General features: G+C 43.9%; 1 protein-coding gene across 4 annotated transcripts in view; it reads left to right on the top strand.

The window, feature by feature from the left end:
• The window catches only part of ARFGEF2 (ADP ribosylation factor guanine nucleotide exchange factor 2), an 83,574-nt gene extending 60,074 nt beyond the window's left edge, over positions 1-23,500 (top strand). For 3 of the 4 annotated variants that reach the window (XM_027977301.3, XM_042230247.2, XM_060397819.1), the window contains 13 exons: positions 828-1,000; positions 3,694-3,854; positions 5,464-5,594; positions 5,729-5,858; positions 7,078-7,213; positions 7,642-7,780; positions 7,889-7,943; positions 9,343-9,457; positions 12,048-12,178; positions 15,197-15,365; positions 16,536-16,674; positions 19,144-19,261; positions 19,798-23,500. In XM_027977301.3, coding sequence (XP_027833102.2) covers positions 828-1,000; positions 3,694-3,854; positions 5,464-5,594; positions 5,729-5,858; positions 7,078-7,213; positions 7,642-7,780; positions 7,889-7,943; positions 9,343-9,457; positions 12,048-12,178; positions 15,197-15,365; positions 16,536-16,674; positions 19,144-19,261; positions 19,798-19,974 — 1,774 coding nt within the window. In that variant the 3' untranslated portion in view covers positions 19,975-23,500. Of the gene's footprint in view, positions 1-827; positions 1,001-3,693; positions 3,855-5,463; positions 5,595-5,728; positions 5,859-7,077; positions 7,214-7,641; positions 7,781-7,888; positions 7,944-9,342; positions 9,458-12,047; positions 12,179-14,757; positions 14,856-15,196; positions 15,366-16,535; positions 16,675-19,143; positions 19,262-19,797 lie in introns of those variants that run through there. The other variant, XM_042230248.2, reaches the window with a different exon arrangement.
• Positions 23,501-23,777: the final 277 nt, after the last annotated feature.

The raw sequence follows: 23,777 nt of genomic DNA on the forward strand, positions 1-23,777 counted from the left end.
GCATACACAAATATCTTTGCCCAGAAATCTAAGAGGATATGTACTTTTAGGAATGGTGTACACAGGCCACATCTCTGGATGGAAGAATGAAGAGTATGTGATTCTAAATGTTTGGAGCCAGAAAAATTGACCACAAGGCTATGGACTGTTTGCTTAACAAGTCAGAGGCAGACAGTCCCAGCATTGGTCCCATAGCCCAAATTGTGACCAAGGAACCAGGCTCTTTCTGTCCCTTTGTTTGACCTAAAATGGGGTACTTTTCTTCCTTGAGTTTATTGTTTCATGATTGCTGGATGGAGGCTTCAGCTCCAGACATCATGCCGTGTTCACAGTGGGAGTGATTGGGAACAAGAGGAAAAAGGGCAGCACCTCACAAGTGTATTCCTTTTAAGACAAAAGCAGAACCTTCCCAGAAACCCCTCCCCTCCCATGCACATAGATTTTTCTCTTACACCTAATTGGTCAGACCACATGGCTCCCCTTGGAGACTGGGAAACTGAGGATCTGGCACATGAGACAAGATTGTCACATTGCTCACACTGTTTATGCTGGTTCCCTGAGATCGAGCATGTGGCTGCCCAGGTGAAATCAGACTTCTGTTATTAAGGAGATGGGAGGATGACTGCTGACTAGGCAACTAACTGCCCAATGACTGTCCTATTATTTTCTTCTTTTTGTCTGTAATTTTTTTCTTTTTAATGAATCTGGATTACTACATGCTTTAAAAAAAATTTTCTTTTAAGTATTGCTATTATGGATTGAACCATATTCATTTATCTTCCCACTGTCCAAAGTACAGATGACATGGCTGCCCGTTCTGTCCTCAGGTCTCCAACCATCCGGGACATGGTGATCCGCTGCGTCGCCCAGATGGTGAGCTCCCAGGCGGCCAGCATCCGCTCAGGCTGGAAGAACATCTTCGCCGTGTTCCACCAGGCGGCCTCGGACCACGACGGGAACATCGTGGAGCTGGCCTTCCAGACCACAGGCCACATCGTCAGTGAGTGTCTCCGTTCCCTCCTGACTGACGCCCCACGTGCAAGTCTAGGAGGGTGACCACTTACTTCCCGTCTAGTTTACTCTCAAAAGGGGCTTCCTTGTTTCAGCTACACTGTGATGTACTCATGTGTCACATGGTATGCTGGGCTCTTGACGTGTGCTTAACTGTGAAAGGAAGCACAGTCGACCCTCATGTTTCTATGTTTGTGAGTTCATGTACTCGCTAAAATTTATATGTAACCCCAAAACCAAAATTCCTGGCCCTTTGGTGGTCGTTTGCTGACATGAACACACACAGAGCAGCAAAATGCTTGTCACCCAGGGTGCCTGTTCCCAGCTGAGACTGAACAAGGCCTTCGTGTTTCAGCTTTTTTACTGCAAATAAACAAGCGGGGACTTCCCTGGCGGTCCAGTGGTTAAGAGTCTGCACTTCCAGCGCAGGGCCCATGGGTTTGGACCCTGGTCAGGAAACTAAGATCCTGTGTGCTGAGTGGCACAGCCAAATAAAAAACAAGTATCCTTTCTGTGGTAAAAAAAAAAAAAAACAAAACAAAACTCACTGTGTTTTCGGCATCTTTGTCTTAGTTTGTGAGTTCACCTTTTAAATTAGTTCATAGCACAGTTCTGATGTGCTAGCCAGTGTTCCTAAGGGCAGGACGTCTGTGTGGTCCTTTATGGAGAAAATACATGTCTTAGCTTCGCTCAGGCATGAGCTGCCTTGCTATTGGCTGCAAGTTCATTGTCAGTGAGCCAACAAAATATTCTAAGTATAGGAGGTCAGTCCTGGGTGTTCTTTGGAAGGAATGATGCTAAAGATGAAACTCCAATACTTTGGCCACCTCATGCGAAGAGTTGACTCATTGGAAAAGGCTCTGATCCTGGGAGGGATTGGGGGCAGGAGGAGAAGGGGACAACAGAGGATGAGATGGCTGGATGGCATCACCGACTCGATGGACATGAGTTTGGGTGAACTCTGGGAGTTGGTGATGAACAGGGAGGCCTGGCGTGCTGCAGTTCATGGGGTCACAAAGAGTCGGACACAACCAAGCAACTGAACTGAACTGAACTTCAGGACTTCTAAAGACAGGACTGCACACAAGGCAAGTTTATGTGTTGATAGGTTGATGAAAGTATTGTTGCGCACAGGCTCACAGGAACCTAACTCTGTTTCCCTGAGGAGCGATGGTTCAGTGTTTGCCAGTGCATTGCTCACAGCAACTTTGTAGAATGAGTACCATGAGTAACAAGAGCTGACTACACAGTCTTCCCTTCATATTGGTCAGAAACTGGTTCCAAGACCCTCCTCGGGTACCAAATCCACAGATGCTCAAGTCCCTGCGATGAAATAGCATAAAACCATTGCACATCCTCCCGTATACTTTAAATCAAGTGTAGGTTACTCATAATACATGATACAACATAAGAAGGCTACGTACCTAGTTGCCAGCATGCAGCAAATTCAAGCTTTGCGTTTTGGAACTGTCTGAAATTTTTTTTCCAGGATAGTTTTGGTCTGGGGTTGTTTGAACCCACTGATAAGAAAACCAGTACTTCCCCGTTTCACTGAAGAAGAACAGACGCAGGAGAGTAGGGTAGGAGAGCTTGTCTCTGAGGTCATACCGCCAGGAGGTAGTGGAGGGAGACTGCCGCCTGCAGTCCGGCCCAGAACTCGCGCCCTGCACCCTGCACTGACCTCAGTCCCTGGGCCTACCTGTTTGCCGGTCTTGCTGTTGGTGGACATTGTAAGACACAGGGTCAGCTTTGATTTTTTTTGAGGTCTTTTAACTTTTTTAAAATTCTTGTCATTCATATTCTTAGGTGGTATCTGTAAGATTTTGAAAACCGTCAATTTTAAACTGCCTGTCAGCTTTGGCTCACTGACCTTCCCTGTCTCACTTTGTCCTCATAAGGTCCCAGCAAGGTACCACCAGGTGTGATCTTAGGGCAGCAGCAGCCAGAGAATGAAGGGATGTGCTCAGGGTCACAGAACTGGGGCCAGCGCTTCCCTCAGTATTCAGCTTCCGTCAGGCAGACCCTCTGGGCCAACCCCACATGCATCCACGTTTGTATATCTCTCGCAGTTCCACTGACTCCATCCTAAAATGGACAGCTTGTCTTCCTGGTGAAGCTTGGTCGTCTCTTGGCAGTCCTCTCACTCCCCAGAGTCCTTCCGCTACCACCAGCCTCTCCTGTTTTTTGTCCCCTCACCCAGCACCCACCCCACCTGGGATTATTTTACGTATCTACTGATTGAGGTGATTATTGTCCATCTTTCCCACTGGAGCAAAGGCGGGAAATTCAGCTGCTTATCGCTGTCCCTGGGGCCCACAACCACACTTTGTGGGGGTTTTATTTCCCATCTTATCCATAATTTTATTTTTAATTAATTTCTATTGCAGTATAGTTGCTTTACACACTTTGCATGTGGTTGGCACTCAATAAATGTTCATTGAATGAATGAATATTTGGGCCTTTACCTTGTTGCTTGAGCTCAGGAAGCAGTGCAGTTTAGCCCTAGTTGTACTGAGGGCACTCATTCCTGAATAATTTCATTAGAAACCCTGTCTTCCAGAGACCACTGACATGCCTTCCTTAGATTTTTCACTGCAGTAATCATCTCCTGTGTTTGTGTATGTGTGTTTAATCCTCGTTTCCAAATCCTGGTCGTATTAAAAATGTGCCTTTGTTTCCCAGCAACCATTTTCCAGCACCATTTCCCGGCAGCCATCGATTCCTTCCAAGATGCTGTGAAGTGCTTATCGGAGTTCGCCTGCAATGCCGCTTTCCCTGACACGAGCATGGAAGCCATCCGGCTCATCCGCTTCTGTGGGAAATACGTCTCCGAGAGGCCGCGGGTACAGTGTTCCTCTTCGCACTCTTTGAGCCATGGCGGGGATGGATGCGTGGACAGAAGACCCTTGCTCTCCTGGGAAAGAGCTTTCCCAGCTGCTCTCTTACAAATGTGCGCTTGCCCTAAGCTAGATGTTTATTTCCACATACTGCCGTAACAGGAGTTCCACCTTTCTGGTTAGTTTGTATGTATGAAAGTATTTTATTTAGTCTGAACTTTTATATAGTATCCTACAGATTGTTTTTGTAGAAGATGATAGTTTAGCTGTGAATTTTGGCAAAGCTGAAGAAGCTAGACATTGTATTTGAGAGAAACCAAACCTCTCTTTTAGGAAATGACATCATGCCGCTGTGATACAGCCAAGAAATCACATTTAGAGATCACCTTTTGTTTTCTCCCAAAAATGCTGAGGATTTTTCTGTTACATCTCACTTTCCTAAAGTGGTTCAGCTGACAGCCTCAAAACACTGCAGTTGGGTGAAAACAAGCAGGACTAAACTGATGGCCTGTACGGATCTCTTTTTAAAGCATTCTTCACAGGAGTGCACGCCCCCGAGATGATACATCTGGTCCCGGCAACAGCTCAATGAGATGAGATGACGATGAGACCACTGTTGATTGAGCACTCAGAACATGTCAGGCAGCATTCTAGGCATGTTCTGTGTGTGGATACCTTTAACCCTCGCATCAAGCCCATAGGAGGGATAATTACATTCCCGTTATACAGGGGCAGTAAGTGAGGCACAGAGAGAAATCGCCGAATGCTAAGGAACCAGAGTCGACACAGAAACTCCATTGCAACAGAGCGTGCTTCTTCAAGAGTGGTTAAGGATCAGAGGGCTGAGGACCCCAGAGACAGGGCAGGAAGTAGGGCTTCACATCTGGACTGTGTAAAGACGGCCAGCACCTGCCTACACACGTGACTTTGGGCCTCTTATTTAATCCCTTCGTGCCTCTGTTAACTCACCTACAAAGCGGAACCATTAATTTCTACCTGCTTCAGGGAATTGTGAGAATTGTTAACTCATGTAAAACACCTTTACAGCTCCCGGCCCTTAGCAATTGCTTAGTCAATAGTAGGTGCTGCCCCTCCTATTTTAAGTAATATGATTACAGTTGTTCAGTTGCCAAGTCGTGTCTGACTCTTTGCGACTGCAAGCACGCCAGGCTCATCTGTCCACCACTATCAACCAGAATTTGCTCAAATTGATGTCCATTGAATCAGTGATGCTATCTAACCATCTCATCCTCTGCTGCCCCCTTCTCCTTTTGTAGTAATGTTTGGGAACGGTCTGAGATACTGAATCATCCTGGATGTTTTGCTATCACCATTTGACCTTTATCGCTTTTCTTAATGTAAAACCTCCTGCCGCCAGGATTCTTGTGATCTGCCTCACTCACCTTTCTCTAAAACCCACAAAGGTCCATAGGGAGAAACCGCGCATGTGCCTTTGGGACCCACTGGTCTTTATCTCTGCAGGATTCCCCAACAGACCCTTGCTAAACTGAGGTTTTTAGAAGGGGAAATGAGGGGCTTTCATCTTCTTGTAGTTCTGGTTTGGCTCCTTCCTTTCACCTGCTGGGTCTGCCTCTGAGGGATGGTCTCATTGTAGGTGCTGCAAGAATACACAAGTGATGACATGAACGTGGCTCCTGGTGACAGAGTCTGGGTCCGAGGCTGGTTCCCCATCCTCTTTGAGCTCTCCTGCATCATTAATAGATGCAAACTAGATGTCCGGACCAGGTAACTGCGTTCCGGCTCCCCTCCCGGGGGCCCCTTCCCCACCTCCCCGCCTGGGTCTCAGTCCCCGCCTCCCCCGGCCCCTGCCCTCTTCTCCCACCCACCCCCTCCTCTGTGCCCGGCTTTGTTTCCCCCAGAGGGCTCACAGTGATGTTCGAGATCATGAAGAGCTATGGCCACACCTTTGAAAAGCACTGGTGGCAGGACCTGTTCAGAATCGTGTTCAGGATTTTTGACAACATGAAACTCCCCGAGCAACAGTCGGAGGTGGGTGATGACAAGAGCGCTGCCCCGGGGAGATGGGAGAAGAGCCGCTCTGGCCCTCGTCTGTGCCCAGGGTTGCGTCGTCAGCATCCACAGCCCACAGAAGTCTTGCACAGCGAGCCGTGTCGGGTGTGTTTTGAAAAGGAAAACGCCCTTCCTGGCCCTCCTCTCCCAGTCATCGAGTAGTGCTGAGGAGCTTCCCATCTGGGGATGAGGGAGGGGAAATAAATCTCCACTGTGCACCCACTCGGCCCTTGAGCACCGAACCTGCCGGTTCAGCAGGCGCCTCGCGGTCCTCTTCCTGTTTGGTTCATACCAACTTCTGAACGGTTGGGAGAACGTGAGGTTGCATATGTTTCTTCAGCATCGTGTTCTCATTTCCTTTAGGTGTAGGATTTGTTGAATCATATGGTAGTTCAATTTTTTGAGGAACCTCCATATTGTTTTCTATAGCAGCTGCACCAACGTATATTTCCATCAACAGCGCCCAAGGGTTCCCTCCTCTTCTCATCCTCTCAAGCATGTATTATCTCTTGGCTTTTTGATGATGGCCATTCTCATAGGCCCGAGGTGTTATCTCATTGTGATTTTGATTTGCATTTCTCTGATGATGAGTGATTTTGAGCGCCTTGTCGTGTATCTGTTGGCCATTTGTATATCTTTGGAAAAACCTGTCTATCCAACATCATTTTTAATATTTACATTTTTGTGTAAGGTGTATTGGACATAACTAAGATTTTTTAATGTATCATTGGGCGGGGGGGTTGTTTTTTGTTTTGGCTGTGCCACACAGCTTGCAGGATCTCGGTTCCCTGACCAGGGACTGAATTGGGCCCCAGCAGTGAAAGCACAGAGTTGTAACCACTGGACCTCCAGGGAGTTCCCAGAAGTATCACTTGAATGACTGTTTAAATTCTGTCATATGGATGTTCCCAACTTAACTGCCACATTACCAAGCATTAATTTATGTCTGTGTTTACAGTAGATAAATACCCGTGTGGTAAACATCTTTATTCATAAACCTTCAGCCACAGATCTTTATTTCTTCAGGGTTCGTTCCTGGCAGTAGTGTTACTGCATGAGTGGATGTGGACATGTTTAAGACAGTTGATCTCTATTGCCAAATTTTGTTTCAGAATATTTTGCCAGTGATATGTGAGAATTCCCATCTCACCACAAGGAGAGTGGCTTTTAAACATTATCTTTTAATTTTTTTTTCCAGAAATCCGAGTGGATGACAACAACTTGCAATCATGCACTTTATGCTATTTGTGATGTGTTTACCCAGTTCTATGAAGCTTTGAATGAAGTTCTTCTTTCTGATGTATTTGCACAGTTGCAGTGGTGTGTAAAACAAGGTACTTTTCATGTAGCTAGGCTTTATTTTTCTTGACATAGTCTTTAGTGAGAGATTAATTTTTTCAACATATAGAAGCGTGAAGGCTGAAGAGTGCATTTGTAATTGGTGAAAATGAGTATTTTTTAATTAAATTAGAACATAAAAACAATTTCTCCTCCGAGTCAGTTTATAAATCATTTCTCATACAAGTACCAAAATGTTGACCTTCTTCCATTCCTAACAATAAAGTTTAAAAAATAATTTTACCTCTTTATAGCCTACTTAAATGCTAAAAACTTTAATACCATCCCTAGCAGTGCTTCATTAATTAGAGGCCTACTAGCCTACCAGTTGCATTGTCTCCCCACATCACAATATGCAGCATCAGTGATCAGGCTGGAATCAGAACAGCATTTGAAGTTTAATGATAGATGTTTTATTTTGCAGATAATGAGCAGTTGGCTCGATCAGGTACAAATTGCTTAGAAAACTTAGTAATATCCAATGGAGAGAAATTCAGTCCTGACGTCTGGGACAAAACGTGCAATTGTATGCTGGATATCTTCAAAACAACCATCCCCCACGTGTAAGTGTCAGTGTGATTACTGCTGTTTACTTCTGTGTTCAGTAGTTGTTTTAAAGCTCCAGGCTGCGCTTCATATTGATTATTTTCCTTCTCTTGCGTTCCTTAAAGTCTGCTGACATGGAGACCTGTAGGAATGGAGGACGATCCAGCAGAAAAACATTTGGTAGGATTTTTGTTTTTTCAGTTGTCTTTTCTCTGATCACATATCATAGTAAAAAGTTAAGGACTTTAGGCTTTTCTGATGGGAAGTGAGTAAAGAAGGTTATAAGAGCTAAAAGTGAAAGTGTTCGTCCCTCAGTTGGGTCCAGCTCTTTGCGATCTCATGAACTGTAGCCTGCCAGGCTTCTCTGTCTGTGGAATTTTCCAGGCAAGAATACTGGAGTGGGTTGCCATTTCCTTCTCCAGGAGATCTTCCTGACCCAGGGATTGAACTTGGGTCTTCTGCATTGCAGGCAGATTCTTTACCATCCAAGCTACCAGGGAAGCCTTATAGGAGCTAAACACTATATTTATTCATTAATGTGGTCTTTTGAAAGTGAAAAGAAGTATTAAGAAAATAAGTCACTTCACTCAATAAAAGCTAAAAGCACTTCTAGCTTTTGTTTCTGTAACTGAGCACATGCAACCCACATTTGCAGTTGAGGCTCACTTCATACCTAATGTATTAATACCATTTTGGACATTTTTCCGTATTCTTAAATAGTCTTCGAGGACAGCCTCTTCCCTGGCTGTACATTATTATAATTTATTTAATGGATTTTCTGTTGTTGAACTGTCAGTTCTGGCCTTTCACTGTTGTAAATATTGCTTCATGGTGGTCCAATGGTTTAAGACTGTCTTCCAATGCAGGGGGTGTAGGTTCAGTCCCTGGCCCGAAAACCAAGATCTCACATGCCTCATGGCCAGAAAAAGAACCAGAGCAGGAAGCAATATTATAACAGATTTAATAAGAGACTTAAAAATGGTCCATATCCAAAAAAAGAAATCTTAAAAAGAATGCTTTTCTCTTCACCAGTGAAATAGTTTTTATTTTTTGTGTAAAACCCCATAAAGAAGTTTTAATTCAAGTATCCCTTTAAAATACTGTGATTTATAGGGTAAGCCTTTAGTCTTACTGTCTAGTTTCTATTTCCAAGTAACTATAAAGGCATTAGATTTTGAAAGGCTTTTGGGATATAGCGATTTAAAAATAAAGCACAGTATGTAAACATTTTCTGTTTAACTTTCTGCTGTCAGCTTTAAAAAAACCTCCTACCATACTCATTTGTTTTTGAACTTGATATCGTTAAAAATTGTCACACTCTTCATGAAATCATAGTGTGTAGAGAAATGCCACCTAAGTTGGAATCAGAAGATGTGAAATTTTAATGGGAGAAAGAAATTGTTGAAATTCATAATCTCTCCCATGCAGCCTCTGAAAAGTGCTACACTGTACTTCAAGCTCAGCAGGACACTTACACATTCAAGTTGGGCCCCAGTGTTAAAACCAGGCACATCTCTGCGCAGGTCCTGCATTGTGAATGGAGGAGTGAGCATTGTGTTTCTCTCTGGTTAACTTCCAGGATGTGGATCTGGACCGCCAGTCTTTAAGCAGCATTGATAAAAATGCCTCTGAGAGGGGTCAGAGCCAACTCTCTAACCCGACCGACGACGGCTGGAAAGCCAGACCATATGCAAGTAAGACCCCTTTTCTTACTGTTTTTGTTTTTATTTGTTTGTTATTTTAAGTAGGTAACACATGTACGTGATTCAAATATCCGGCAGGTGCAGAGAGGTAAAGAGGCTATGAGCCTTCCTTCCACCCCTGGGCCTCAGTCTGCAGCTCCCCTCCCCTGTGGCAGCCGGTGTTACCAGTTGCTAATAGTCCTTCCTAGAGACTCGTGTGTAAGCAAATGCCTATCCAACTACACAAGCATATAATGCGTGTTTATACTTATATATGGATTCTCTTCCACCCCTTTTATAGACATTAGAGAATGCCGTTCATTGTTCTTTATCTCTGATGTACCTTAGAGATCATTCAAAGTCAGTACCTGAGGTGCTCTCACGCTCTTTAATGCTGCTGTATGTTGTCCCACACTGTAGCTGTGGTGTTATTTCCTTAATTGGGTTCCTGCCAGTGGATATTTATGTTATTCCTAGTCTTTTTCTGTTATAAACAACACTGCATTGAATCACATAATACATGTGTTATTTGTGAGTTTATCTGTACAGTAAATCCCCAGAAACAGAATTGCTAGGTTAAAAGAGAAGTGCCTTTGCTATTTTGATAGATAATTCCAGGTTGCTGCCTATTAAGGTTACACCTGTTAACATGATCTTTGAAAACACCTGGGTGATACTTGGTATCTTTTGAGTAGTCTTAATATGCAGTTTTTTAATTATGAGTGAAACTGAGCAGTTTTTCCTGTGTTTAAGAACCATTTCTGTTTTCTGTGAGCTATCTGTTCGTAATCTTGGCTCATTTTGTACTGATTGTTGATCTTTTTATTGATTTGAGGGGACTCTATGTGTTAGAGATCCCTTTGCTGAATATAAGTTTCAAATTACTTTTACTGATTTATCCATTAATGTTGCTTATGGCGTGTTTTCCTGTCTATCATTTTAACAAATAGGTTTTCCAGTTGCTGTGAGCCAGGCACTGTGTGCCCCATGTGTGTATAGTCCTTATCCTTGCCGTGATCTTATTTTTGCCGTTTGAGGGGGTACCATTTTACATTTGAATGAATTAGGTCTCAGATGACATGACTTGCTAATACGTGGTAGAGTCGAGATTCAGACACTTTTGACTGAGAAATTGAACCATTTCTGGTGTTTTTTAAAGTTGTGGTTGATATTTTTCTTCATAGTGGTTTCACCCTCTTCTCAACACACCAGTCTGTAGGTGTCCACATTGGCATGAACTTCTGAGGCAGCGCATTAGACAACGCCCTGTATGGTCACCATTATTTTTTGAAGGCTAGAAAATAACCAGCCTCAGAATTCATTCAAGAGGCGCCACCTTGGAGACTGCAGGCCGCTCCTCCACGTCTGTGGCACGGCCAGGGTGTCTCCAGGGTCCAGGCAAAGGATGAGCTGAGTCCTCATCAGCCCCAGACAGAGGGACCAGTGGACGCTTCCTTCAGTGGGACCACTGGGCGCAGCAAGACACTTAGATCCTGAGAGATGCCTGGGACTTGAGACCCTGCCGTTTCTCTAGGGAACAGAACTTTGTTTCTCCCAGTTTTCCGTCTCCACCGCCTCCTTTTCAGGGATGAGCTCAGTGCATAGAGCAGCAGGCGCAACCCTTTACACACTTGCATTGTTTACTTTCTTTTTATTTTGGGTCCAGGGTGGTGGTGTCATTGAACAAGTATAAGTTAAGTGTACATCTGTTGCAATTTCCACTTAAAACTCATTCTGTGTGGAGAATTTTTATATGTACAATTTCATAGCTATTTTCAAAAGCTTGAAGATGACCCAACTCCCTGTTAACGTTTATCTAATACTTTCAGCACTCTGGTTCTTTAACAGTAAGTTGGAAAGGAAGCTCTGCTTGGACTGGAGTCAAATCAGCCATGGACTGTCCCAGAACCCAGGGATTAAGAAAATGAGACATTAGTTGGAGTCTAGTCCATAGGCAGAAACCACATCAATAACCTAAGCAGGGAAAATTCTCCACAGAGAATTATTTTAGCCACTGAAACAGGCAGGAGAGCTTCTGAAGGATACGGAAGCGGAAAATGTGGGCAGTGACTGCTCCATCTAGTGATCCAGGAGCCAAGAGTTTATATGAGCTGCGCCCCTTTCTCCGACCCTCACGGCTGAGATTTAGCCCTTTGGCAGGGCCAGCTACCACCAGGAACCTGTAGCCTCTTGTGGACAGAGCACAGCCCAGAGCCAGTCTGTAGAAGCGACCCTTTGGGCAGCAGAGAAATGTGCTGGAGAACAGGGACCCGCGTCACTGACACCCTTCACCTCTTCAGGTGTTTGCTCAGAAAGCACATTTTCAGAGAGAACCTTTTCTGGCCAGCTCGTAGCCCCACCATGACAGCCCCCCTTCCACCTCCCAACCCCCACCTTGTGTCCTCGTTGTGTGACATCCTATATCTTATGCTTAAATAGCTTGTTTACTGTCCTTCTCTGCCATGTGGGGGCCAGGGATTTTTGTCCAGCTTCTTAGTTGTTATGCCGCAGCATCAAGATCTGTGCTGGCACACAGGAAGAGCTCAGTGAACTCAGTACTGGCTGAATCATTATTAGGGTTAATCTTTATCATCTAATATAGATCAGAAACTGTTTGCCAGCCTCCTCATCAAGTGTGTGGTCCAGTTGGAATTGATCCAGACCATTGACAACATCGTGTTCTACCCTGCGACGAGCAAGAAGGAGGACGCAGAGCACATGGTTGCCGCCCAGGTGAGGGCAGGCCTGGAGAAGAGCATCCTTGCCGGTGGGGAGGTTGCCCGGGTGCGGTGATGTGCTGGAGCCACCTTGGGTTGGCCGTGAGAGCCCCTCACGCTCACTGCCCCCAGCCCTGTGTTCAGTGACAAGGGTACTGGTCACTTACTATTGGCCGTAATGGGAGTGTTTACCCCACAGAAATCACCAAGCACTAAAAATCAGCCTTTCCCAGGGAGCCAGTTTACCAGCATTCCACTGCTGAGATTCCACTCCTTGCCTTGGTGCTTCAAAAAATATGTGTTATTAATCATAGGGATTGCTCCTTATCATTGATCCACAGTTAACCCATAACTAACTGAGAAGGAAAAGTTATGTGGCTAGAGGTCCCAGTTTTTCCTTCAGAAAGAATACCTTTTTGTTTTGTATATGCAACCTTTTATATATACAGTGTGCTTGGAAACAGAACTCAGTGTCCAAAAGTGGGACAGTAACCTTCCACCACAGGTTGCAGACCTGCGTGCCTCATGGCCTGGGCGATGCTGTGAGCAGGGGCAGCAGGCCAGCGGGCACAGTGGGAGGCCGCTGAGCCCTGCCACCTCCTTGCTGCAGGGCTGGTTGCTGCCAGGCTGGTGAAGCTGTGATAGTCTTCCAGTTTTTCAAGCAGAGTTGGAAATCAAGATTTCAGGGGAGGTTCCTGGCGGTCCAGTGGTTAGGACTTGGCGCTTTCACCCTGAGGGTGCAGGCTCCATCCCTGGTCAGGGAACTGAGATCTCAGAAGCTGTGCAGCAGGCCACCCCCCTGAACAATGGAAACCTCTTGTTTGTTAAATACTGTAATCATACCTGTGAGGTAGATGCAGCACAAGGGCTGTCCTTTTTGGGGTTTTGTTTATATTATTTAAGTGTATAGTTCAGTGGTTTTAGTATATTCACAAAGCTATACAAACTTCCCCACTAATTCTAGAACATTTTAATCACTGCAAAAGGGAACACCCTGACCATCAATATCACTCCCCATTCCCTTCTTGCCCCAGCCCTTGGCAACTGGTGATCTATCTTCTGTCTCTGGGTTTGTCTAACCCAAGTATTACATATTATGTTAGTCGTATAACTTGTGAGCTTTTGTGTCTGGCTCCTTCTGCTCACTGCTTTCCAGGCTTGCCGTGCCAGGGCGTGTACCCCACTCCACTCTTCTCACCTGGGCTGAATAACATCCCCTTTTGTGCCCAGGCCTCGTTTTGTGCATCTGTTCATCAGTTGATGGACATTTGGGTTGTGTCCACCGTCTGGCTGTTACAGATAATCCTGCTGTGAACATTTTTGTACAGATTTTAATGTGCACATACGTTTTTAAATGTGTGGAGTATAAACCTAGGAGTAGAATTGCTGGGTCATATGGTAGCTTTGTGTTTGCCTTTTTGAGGAATTGCCAGACTGTTTTCCAAAACAGCCAGACTATTTTCCATTCCCACCAACAGTGTGTGAAGGTTCCAGTGTCTTCACCTCCTCACCAGTGGTTATCACTGTGTTGGCTGGTTTTATTTAAATTATTTTAGGCATCCTCATGTGTGTGAGGTAGTAGCTCATAGTGGATTTATTCTCATATTTGGAGAAACACCTATTCAAGTCCTTTTCGTTGGATTATTTATCTTTTTATCACTGAGAGAGCTTTTGTATTTCCTAGATACTAGTCTCTTAGCACACGGATATATGATCTGTACCATTTCGTGCATTATCTTTTCAATTTCTTGATGGTGTCTTTTGAAGAACAAAAGTTTTTAATTTTGATAAAAGTCATGTTACTGTTTTTTCTCCAGTTACTTTTAAAGTTATTTCTAAAAGCATTGCCCTAATTCAAGGTCACAGAGATTTAGGCCTACATTTTCTTTTAAGCATGTTACAGCTTTAGCTCTTATATTTAGGTCTTTGATCCTTTTTTTTTTTTAGTTTATTTTTGTATATGATGGGAGATAGGGAGTCTACCTTCATTCTTTTGCATGTAAATACTCAGTTATCCCAGTACCATTCGATATAAAGACTGTTTTTTCCCCATTGAATTATTCTGACATCCATGCTAGAAATCTCTTGATCATAAGTTTGAGGATTTATTTCTGGATTCTCAGTTATTTTCCATTTAGCTGTATGTCTGTCTTTATGCTAGAATCACACTGTCTGATTAGTGTAGTTTTTTTTTTTTAATAGGTTTTTTTTAAATAGGGAAGTATGAGTCTTCCAGCTTTGTGCTGCTTTTTTTTTTCCCCCCCAAGACTGTTTTGGCTGTTCTGTGTCACTTACATTTACCTATGAATTTTAGGATCAGCTTGTCAGTTACTGCAAAGATGTCAGCTAGAATTTTGATGGAGATTACACTGAATTTATAGACCTATTTCAGGAGTATTGCGAACTCTGCCCTTTTGTAACCTCTGGCTTGTAGGGAGGGATGTGGTCCATTTTCCTTGAGGGCTAAGCAAATACAAAATCCCTAATTATGTCCCACATTTCAGGCAACATGTTGAATAAAAATTTCTAGCATTTCATACCTGTTTTTATGGTTTTTCCCTCCATGTTTAAACACAATTGTCAAACCTGCTGAAGTTCATTGATCATGTGATGAGGCTTGAGATGAGATGCCATGTGGGCTTTGGCTGAGAATTTCTTTCACTATGCTTTGAGCCTCACAGCTTCTGTCACAGGTACTACAGATTGATTTTCTCGTTTTCCACTTTCTTTATAAAATAAGCGGACAGTGCAGTCGTGTAATGAAATCTGTAATAGCTGGAGAAACACACCCTCCTGTTGATGCAGTGAAGGCAGTACTGACACGGCTGAAACTTTGGCCGCAGAGCCTGCCGTCGTGCAGGAGCGCAGCGTGTCCTCTCGCCAGCCAGGGGCCAGAGTCTGAATGGAAGAGCGGCGAGGCTGCTGAGGAAGGCAGTGTGCCTCGTAGAGAGGAGGACCCTGGAGAGCTCTGACACCAGCATGTCCAGAGCCAGTCTGTCTCCTTTACTCAGCTCTGTTATCTTCCCCTCTCCAGCAAGACACGCTGGACACAGATATCCACATCGAGACGGAGGACCAGGGCATGTACAAGTACATGTCTTCGCAGCACCTCTTCAAGCTCCTGGACTGCTTGCAGGAGTCCCATTCATTCTCAAAGGCCTTCAACTCCAATTATGAGCAGCGGACTGTCCTGTGGCGAGCAGGTAAGGCAGACTACACATATGGGGCAGCTGGTTGCCCTGGTCACCGTCGTAAACCGTTAAAGCCTTTGGAAAGTCCCTGGTATGGTACACACAGCTGGAATAACTTAACAGGTGTTTTCACACTTGAGGGAGAAAGAAGGGAAATTTCATCCCAGTACCAGGATTATGGCCTGGCACACAGGAGATTCTCAGTATTTGATGGAAAAACAAATTAGTTTAGAGTTTAATCTAGCAAGTCAAGAAATTTTACATTAGATTAAAATTGTAAAGTTAAATATGATGGTATAAAAACTGTGGAAGTCTAGGAGAAACAGACGCACTGGTACATTTTCTGGGGCTTTTAAGGGTTTTTCTCTCCCACCTCCATATGTAAATACAAAGTCCTGGACATGAGTGATGTGCGTGTGTAGAGACACACGTATGTTTGTATAGGGGTGAAGACAGTAGGAGTCTCATTTTGTGAACTTTGTATGAAAGTGATACTTTATATATAATTCTTGTATTATTACCATTTTTTCCCCAGATGCCTGTTTTAGCCCATAATTTTAAAATGTCATTTTTCTCTTTAGGTTTAAACTTTCTAGGTGTTTTAGGTCTTTGCCAATAATAAGATTTTGCTTATTAGAGTGGTTTACACATCCCAGTGGCTGATTGGTATTGCTTTGTTTAAGAAAATGTGTTCTTATATATGCTTTGTGGGGGAAAAAAAAAGAAAAAACCTAGCAACTCAAGAAACATGCTAGAACTTTAAAGAGCCATAACACTTGAGAAGATGAAATGAATGGCTTCAGCCCCCAGCGAGCAGAGTCTGAATGGAGAACAGTTCAGGGTGTGTCAAAGAGCAAAGTATGTCCTATACGGAGGGTGCAACATCAGGGCTGCCTTTGTCCAGTATCACAATTGAGCCGTGTCAAAACTGAGATCAAGACTTCCCTGGTGGTCCAGTGGCTAAGACTCCGTGCTCCCAGTGCAGGGGGCCTGGGTTCCCTGGTCAGGGAATTAGATTCCACATGCTGCAACTAGGATCCTGTGCAGCCAAATATATAATAATTTTATTTTTTTAATGTGAGATGGTTCGATATTTCCTAAAGTAACTACGTTAGGTTCCCACATGATTTCTCAGCATTACCCTAGGAGTGTGCACAACTTATGTGACTATCTGATCCCTAGGTTTTAAGGGCAAGTCTAAACCCAATCTTCTAAAGCAAGAAACCAGCAGCCTGGCCTGTTGTTTGAGGATCCTGTTTCGAATGTATGTCGATGAGAACCGCAGGGATTCCTGGGAAGAAATTCAGCAGCGACTTTTAAGGTAAGAAGAAATTATTTCTGATTAGATTTCTTATCTGTAATACACCAGATGCTTTACAACAGTAATGTGATTTGAAAAGAGTAGGAGAAAAATACCTCTATGTTGACTGCCTGAGAAACTGTTGTCCTTTTTGTTTTTTCTGTCTGTTGGGTGACTCTTATATTCCAGTTTTCTTAATGCCCTAAAGAGGACAGGGCCTCGCTTCTTCCATGTATCATTTCTTAAAGCACAGAAACCTCAGCAGGGGAAAGTGCCCTGAGCTCAGAGTCATCAGGCCCTAGTCCTGGCTAGGTCCCCTCTAGAGCACTGTCAGCTCTAATATCCCACCATTCCTGCTTCCCAAGAGAAGCATGCAAGAATTACGTGGGCCCCAGGATGCACTCACTCTGTGCAGAAATGCAGCAGTGGGCAGGCAGTGGGTGCCATGGAGAGAGCCCTCTGCAGAGAAGTCGATCTTTGCCACCCGGTTTCTTGGGCAACTGTGAGCAAGATGCCGTGTCTGTGCCTCTTTTCACTCCTTTAAGATTTGAAGACATTAACGTGGAGTGCTGACAACCATGTGACAAGACACATGCTCTTCTTGCACCACGGGTCTTCCTAGAAGTCACGGGGCATTTTACATATATCTGTGTATGTATATGTATACATGTATCTCAAGAGCCTTAAAGAACTCCATCTCTCTTTGACTCAGTAATTCACTGTTAGGGAATCACGATTCTCACACAGAACGTTCATTGCAGATATAAAGAGAAAAAATTTAAAACAGCTCAGCTATGTATCAGAGTATATCATAGGATATACATTACAGTATATCCTATGATACAATATTAGGCAGCCTTTAAAAATGAAGTTTGGTGGAAGTCCCTGGTTGCCTAGTGGTTAGGATTGCAGGCTTTCACTACCATGGCCTGGGTTCAATCCTTGGTCAGGGAGCCGAGATCTCACAAGCCACATGGCACAGCCAGAAAATAAATAAATGAAATTTTGTAAATGAAGTGTTTAAAAAATAATTTTCTGGAAAAAAAATAATAGTGATTTTCTGGGACTTCAATGGCAGTCCAGCGCAGATAACCCCAAGCTTCCAATGCAAAGGGCGCAGATTTGCTCCCTGGTCAGGGAACTAAGATCCTGTATGCCACACAGTATGGCCAAAAAATTAAAATAATTTAAAAAAATAAAATTTTCTTTGATGTGGAAACATGCTCAAAACACAAGTTTCACCACAAAAAAGCAGGAAGTAAAACCACATATACTTGTAATATTTCAGCATTGCTTTTTAAAAGTCACCAAAAAATAGCTGGAAGTAAATATGCCAGAATAATGTCATGTGTCCCTTAGAGTGGGCTTCCCGGTGACTCAGTGGTAAAGAATCCACCTGTAATTCAGGAGACACAGGTTCCATCCCTGGTTGGGAAGATCCCCTGGAGGAGGGCATGGCCACTCACTCCAGCGTTCCTGCCTGGAGAATCCCACAGACAGAGGAGCCTGGCCGGCTGCAGTCAATGGGGTCGCAGAGAGCTGGACGCGACTGAAGTGACATAGCACGCACACACGTTCCTTAGAGTGATGGGGTTGTGGGAATTTTTTCTCTTCAGTGACTTTTTTTTTCCTTTTTCAGTCATCTTACAAAGAATATATGACAAGTCATAAACTGAAAAATGAATTCATTAATTAAAGGGGACAGCAGCAGCTCCTTTCAACTTAACATTAAGTCCAGAAGAGAGCTACCTACATAGTCTCATACAGTTTCTCTGGAGGACATACATAAGTGTTAAGTTTCTAACCCAGCCTGTTTTAAAAACTAGCTGTAGTGTGTTGTGTGAGAAGAGAGTGGGGGTCCGTGGTTAACTGTGGGTAACAGGCTCTCATGCTGGGCATGTCGCAAACCCTGCCTTGCCGAGCCCCTGCCACCGGCCCGGCCTGCACTGGCCTTACGTTGAATGTCCTTGTTCGGTTTCATCCCACAGCAGCCCCTCAAGTTTGGCACAGTTGTTTATTCCCATTTTCATAGCTGAGCAAACTGAAGCTCAGGGATTTGCTCAAGATGGCACAGCCAGAGCAGGTGCTCATTAGAAACTCACTGCAAGATTAGAGAGTTCTCTTTGTGGTTGCCGATGGGGAGGATGGGGCAGAGGGATCATTAGGGAGTTGGGGATTGACATGGACACTCTGCTGTGTTTAAAATGGATAACCAGCAAGGACCTGCTGGAGAGCACAGGGACCTCTGCTCAGTGTTATGCAGCAGCCTGGATGGGAGGGGACTTTGGGGGAGAATGGATACATATATATATATATGGCTGAGTCCCTTTGCTGTCCACCTGAAACTGTTAATACCACAGTATTATTAATCACTTATACTCCAATACAGAATAAAAAATCTAGAAAAAAAAATGAAAGAGTTCTCCACTCCAGTGAAATGTGTGACCTTCCTCTTCTGTCTGACATGCACCCCTCCACTGCTTCTTCTAGTGTGTGCTCCGAGGCCCTGGCCTACTTCATCACAGTGAATTCTGAAAGCCATCGGGAAGCCTGGACAAGCCTCCTATTGTTACTTCTAACAAAAACGCTCAAAATAAATGACGAAAAGGTATAAACAAGTAATGTCTTCACCAGAATTGGGTTTGGGTTGGCTTTATACTGAGACTTTGAAGTAAGTACTCTCCCCATTCTCCCAAGGATGGTTACATAACCAGCACCATTCTTAGAGCATTGGCGAGAACATTCATTATGAACAATGGGTGTCTGAGGTTACTGGGCTTTTTCTCTCAAAGAATCCCAGTGGAGAAAGGCAGGTTGCTGTTAAACAACTACCTGATTTTCACTGTGGCTTTGTTGGAAAAGAGGGTTGAGGTTGTGAAAGCCTGGATTAGAACTGGAATCTTGATTTACTGAAATGAAAACTGACTTTGGTAGTAAGGCTGTTCCCAGTTTGTTTTTGGCATTAAATATAACTAAAAGAAGTTTTAATTGGCAATTTTTTGCACCTATTTTCCAACAGAGAGGAGAAAAGTGCCAGTATTATTTGCAAGAAGTTCCAGGGTGAGATGGATACTTTCAGAAAACCAGGGTCAGAAAAATAGTTCCACATCTAATTTTCTCTCTCTCCTTCTCTCCCACCTCAAGTTTAAAGCACATGCTTCCATGTACTACCCCTACCTGTGTGAAATTATGCAGTTTGACCTGATTCCTGAGCTCCGAGCCGTTCTGCGGAAGTTCTTCTTGAGGATAGGCGTTGTGTATAAGATATGGATTCCAGAAGAGCCATCACAAGTCCCAGGGAGCCTGTCGCCAGTCTGGTAGCCCTGGCCCCTGCGGGCACCACTGTATCTCTGCGGAACTGTCCCCATGATGCCCCTGCCTCGCACATCTCGAGACGGGTCAGACCACAGAAAGTTGACATCCTGAAGCTAGAGAGGCCTGGGTAAGGATGGTTCCATCAGAGTCCTGGGACTCGGGCATTGCGGTGTTCTTTAAACTGCTGCGTACCCAGTTGACACAGTAGGTGGGGAGTCTGTCTCATTTCCGTCAGTCTTTCCTCATTACCCATCGAACTGCGTGTCACCTGTCATTGCACTCGCCGTCACTGTCACACAGAGTCCCACAACTGGCTATTCACTCCCGTCAGAGGAAGTCACTCTCCTTGAAAATACTGAACATAGCTGTATAGGTTCGTGATTACTAGAGAGTACATTAATAAAATTTCTTGTAACGGCTAAGTGCCACTTAAAATACGCTGGGTTTTTTTTGTTTGAGTGTGCTAGAGAAGTTTGAGTGTTTTTGTCAGTTGTGAGTCAACTGTAGTTATGTTAGTCTGGGGAAAGGCACAGGGGAAAAAGTGTTCTTTGTTCTTTTTCCCCCCTGTTTTGTTAATGTCTGGGTGATTTTTAAAGCATTTTTTTAAAAAAAGATATTACTGAGGATTTGACTGAAAGCAGAGCTTAGTAATAAAGTTAGAATTAAGAGCTTGCAAGGTTTAAAAAGCAAACATAGTGCTTCTGGCTCTCCCTATTTTAGTAACAGGGGGAGGAAAAGCCTATAGGAAAAAGGAAACAATTGAATGAAGATGGCTAGTCTTCCTTGAAGTATTTGTGGAGGGGGTATTAAAATTTCCAGAATACATTGTCCATCTAATATATGGAGTAGTAACAAAAATGAAGTAGTAATTTAAGAGAGTTAATTTATATTTGAGTAAACCTTTTATTTTTACCTCAGAATAGTGAGTATACCAACAGTTAGTATCTCTGCTTGGCACAGTCCCCAGCATTGGCCAGCCCTCGAAAGCGAGAGAGATGGGGGAGGGTGCTGGGCACTCTGCGTGAGGAGGGGGCTCCTGTGAGCCTCCACAGCCACGTGTTGTGGGTTGAACCCAAGCAGACACGTGCCATTGTAAGGCCAGCACAGCTGACCGTGACCTTGGCAAGAGGTGGCCGATGTTCAGTGCTTCCGTTAATTAGAGCCGAGGAGCTGAGTTCTCTGGAAGGGTTAGGTTCTGGTGTCCTTACAATGTTAGTGATGGTGCAACACTCTTCGCAGCCACAGAACTGAGTTGTGGTGCAGCTTGTGGAGTAGGCAGTCTGCGCATACAGCCCAAGGCCTGCAAGCAGTCTGTCCGGGAGCTGGCTTGACTCAGGTCGGTGAGAAAGAACACAGGCTTCATCTCGGCCCTCACTTTCTGCTCGCCAAGAGCAGCCCTCAGCATTAGAACCGTTACAGAGGTATTAAAACATGCAGACGGCTACCTACGCCCTGTAGTCCTATAAACTGGGTTGTGTTGAGGTCAACTCTGGTGCCTTAGAAGTTAGTCAGTTGGGAACCTAATCTAAAAAAAAAAATCAGATAGTTTTTCTTTATAGAGAAAGATTTCTGGTGCTTTTGTTTACTAAGAGACCGATTTCTCACATTTTTGTGTATGTGTGTTCTACCAGCCTTGAGAAATGTTTGGTTTTGGCCAGCAGTACTTACTTTTTTTTTCCGCCCCCAAAAGTGTTTTAATTTCTCTACCAAAGAAAAAAAGAGATGTTTAGGTTTTTACGTTGTTTACGTCCATGAGAGAAGAGGGGCTCCGACACTTAACAGGAAGGGGCAGGGGGAGAGTGTTTTTCACTGTGAGTGGGAAACGTTAGCATAGACGACGTCCTGGTCCTGAGCTCCGTCACATCCTCACCTTGCAGCGTGGGAGCCACGCACGGGCTCCCTCGCTGGCTCTGTAGTTCGTCACAGCCTCAGCAAGTCGGCCGTCCCCATCGACACCCTCGCTGAGGGTGTAAGTGGGGCGCACGCAGGTCCACTCGTACATTTTCTGTCCAGCCGTGTCCCTGCGTGGAGATCTTCGCTTCCCCTCTGAGGGTCTCATGGGACATTTTCCTCACTGGATGGGATGGCAAGACTCTGCCCATGTATTCCTGCCTTCTCTTTCATTTCTCCCTCTGCTCACAACGTAGGAAATGTATAAGTGCGTTTTGTCCTTGCCGAAACATTCAGGTTTGAATTTCTTTTCAGCTGCATTTTTTAAGAGATTCAATTTTCTGAGTGAGGCATTTGAATTGTACCAGCATGGACCTTTTAAAAACTGGATGTCAAACCATTTAGGGTGATTATTTTTCTTGTCAGTGGACCGTGACATACAGATGAAAATCCCTTACCTCCGGTAATAAGCCATTCAGCCTAAATTCTCTTTTGTGAATAAATCTATCCCAGCTCATGGCGAACGTGGTGCATGCCACCCTGCAGACAGCCGGGAAGGGGGTGACCCCGCAGCCCTGGGCCAGCGGCCGTTCACTCACAAGGGTATGGAGGAGAGCAGCGTGTTTCCAAGGCCTTCTTTCTTTCTCAGTTGCTTTAAGTGTTGATTATTTGTGCTGGGTCTCTAGAGAAGCTTCTGTTTGTTACAATACTGCTGCTTTGAGCAATTTTGTTTTTCTTCATTGTCCTTTAGGGAGATCACCAGCTTTGGCATCTTAACAACAAACAGTGGATGGGAAATTTTATTTCTAATAACGCATCTTTAGTCAAATACACCTTTTTCCTGTCACTCCTCATGTATAACCAAAGAACATACATAATGGGAATTGTTTAATAATATCTGGAAACAACATTTCCTCTGAGAGGTGACTTTTGTACAAAATGCAAAAAAAACCACTAAAATTTCTCATCATTCTTTTGTGATTATGGCTATACACTGAGTAGTTATTACAGGAACCTGCTGATAAATGCTAGTATGACCATCGCATTCAGATGTTTGTTGTTATGATGCGAATGGATATTGGTTTAAATAGAAACTGGGTTCTCAACTGCATTTTCTGAATTCTGTTCTAATACTTGTGTTAAAAGTAGGCATAGTTCAAACTCATGCAAAGTCCTGGAGTTTGCGATCCGCAGCTTTGTAATTTGGGAAACAAAGAAACCAAAGCTGAGTATTTAAAAGAATGACTCTACGTGAAAGTCTGTGCTCTCAAAAAAAGACACTCATCAAAAGTGTAGTTTTTCTCAGTATTCTGATTTTTAAAAAATTTTATCTTGCATATTTGCATCAAATATTTCTTTATGTGCAAATGTATGTTTTACCTCCTTAAAAATGCCTAAAAATTAGTTAATAGCTACTTTTGTTTAACCTATACACGATGATTAAGTGCATTTAATATTGGTAATTTAATGAAAAGCATTCCTTGCCCAATGGATGTACACATTTTTGAAAGAATAAGCAGAATTATATAATACGAAATGCTATGTAAAGTTTTCTATGTAAAAATATTATGTATAATACTGTTAAAATAAATATCCCATGCTTTAATCAAGTGGTAAATCAATAAAGTTTTAAAAAGTAAAACTGCTTTTAATGTAGTAATTAATGTATATCAAGCCATTATGCATATCAGACTTGATCATGTGTGGGGCTTCCCTGGTAGCTCAACTGGTAAAGAATCTGCCTGCGATGCGGGAGACCTGGGTTGGATCCCTAAGTTGAGAAGATCCTCCTGGAGGAGGGCATGGCAACCCCACTCCAGTATTCCTGCCTGGAGAATCCCCGTGGACACAGGAGCCTGGTGGGTCGCAGAGAGTCGGATATGACTGAATGGCTAAGCGCAGCACAGCACATCAAGTTT

This window comes from Ovis aries, chromosome 13, assembly GCF_016772045.2.
Source record: "Ovis aries strain OAR_USU_Benz2616 breed Rambouillet chromosome 13, ARS-UI_Ramb_v3.0, whole genome shotgun sequence".
NCBI lineage: Eukaryota > Metazoa > Chordata > Mammalia > Artiodactyla > Bovidae > Ovis > Ovis aries.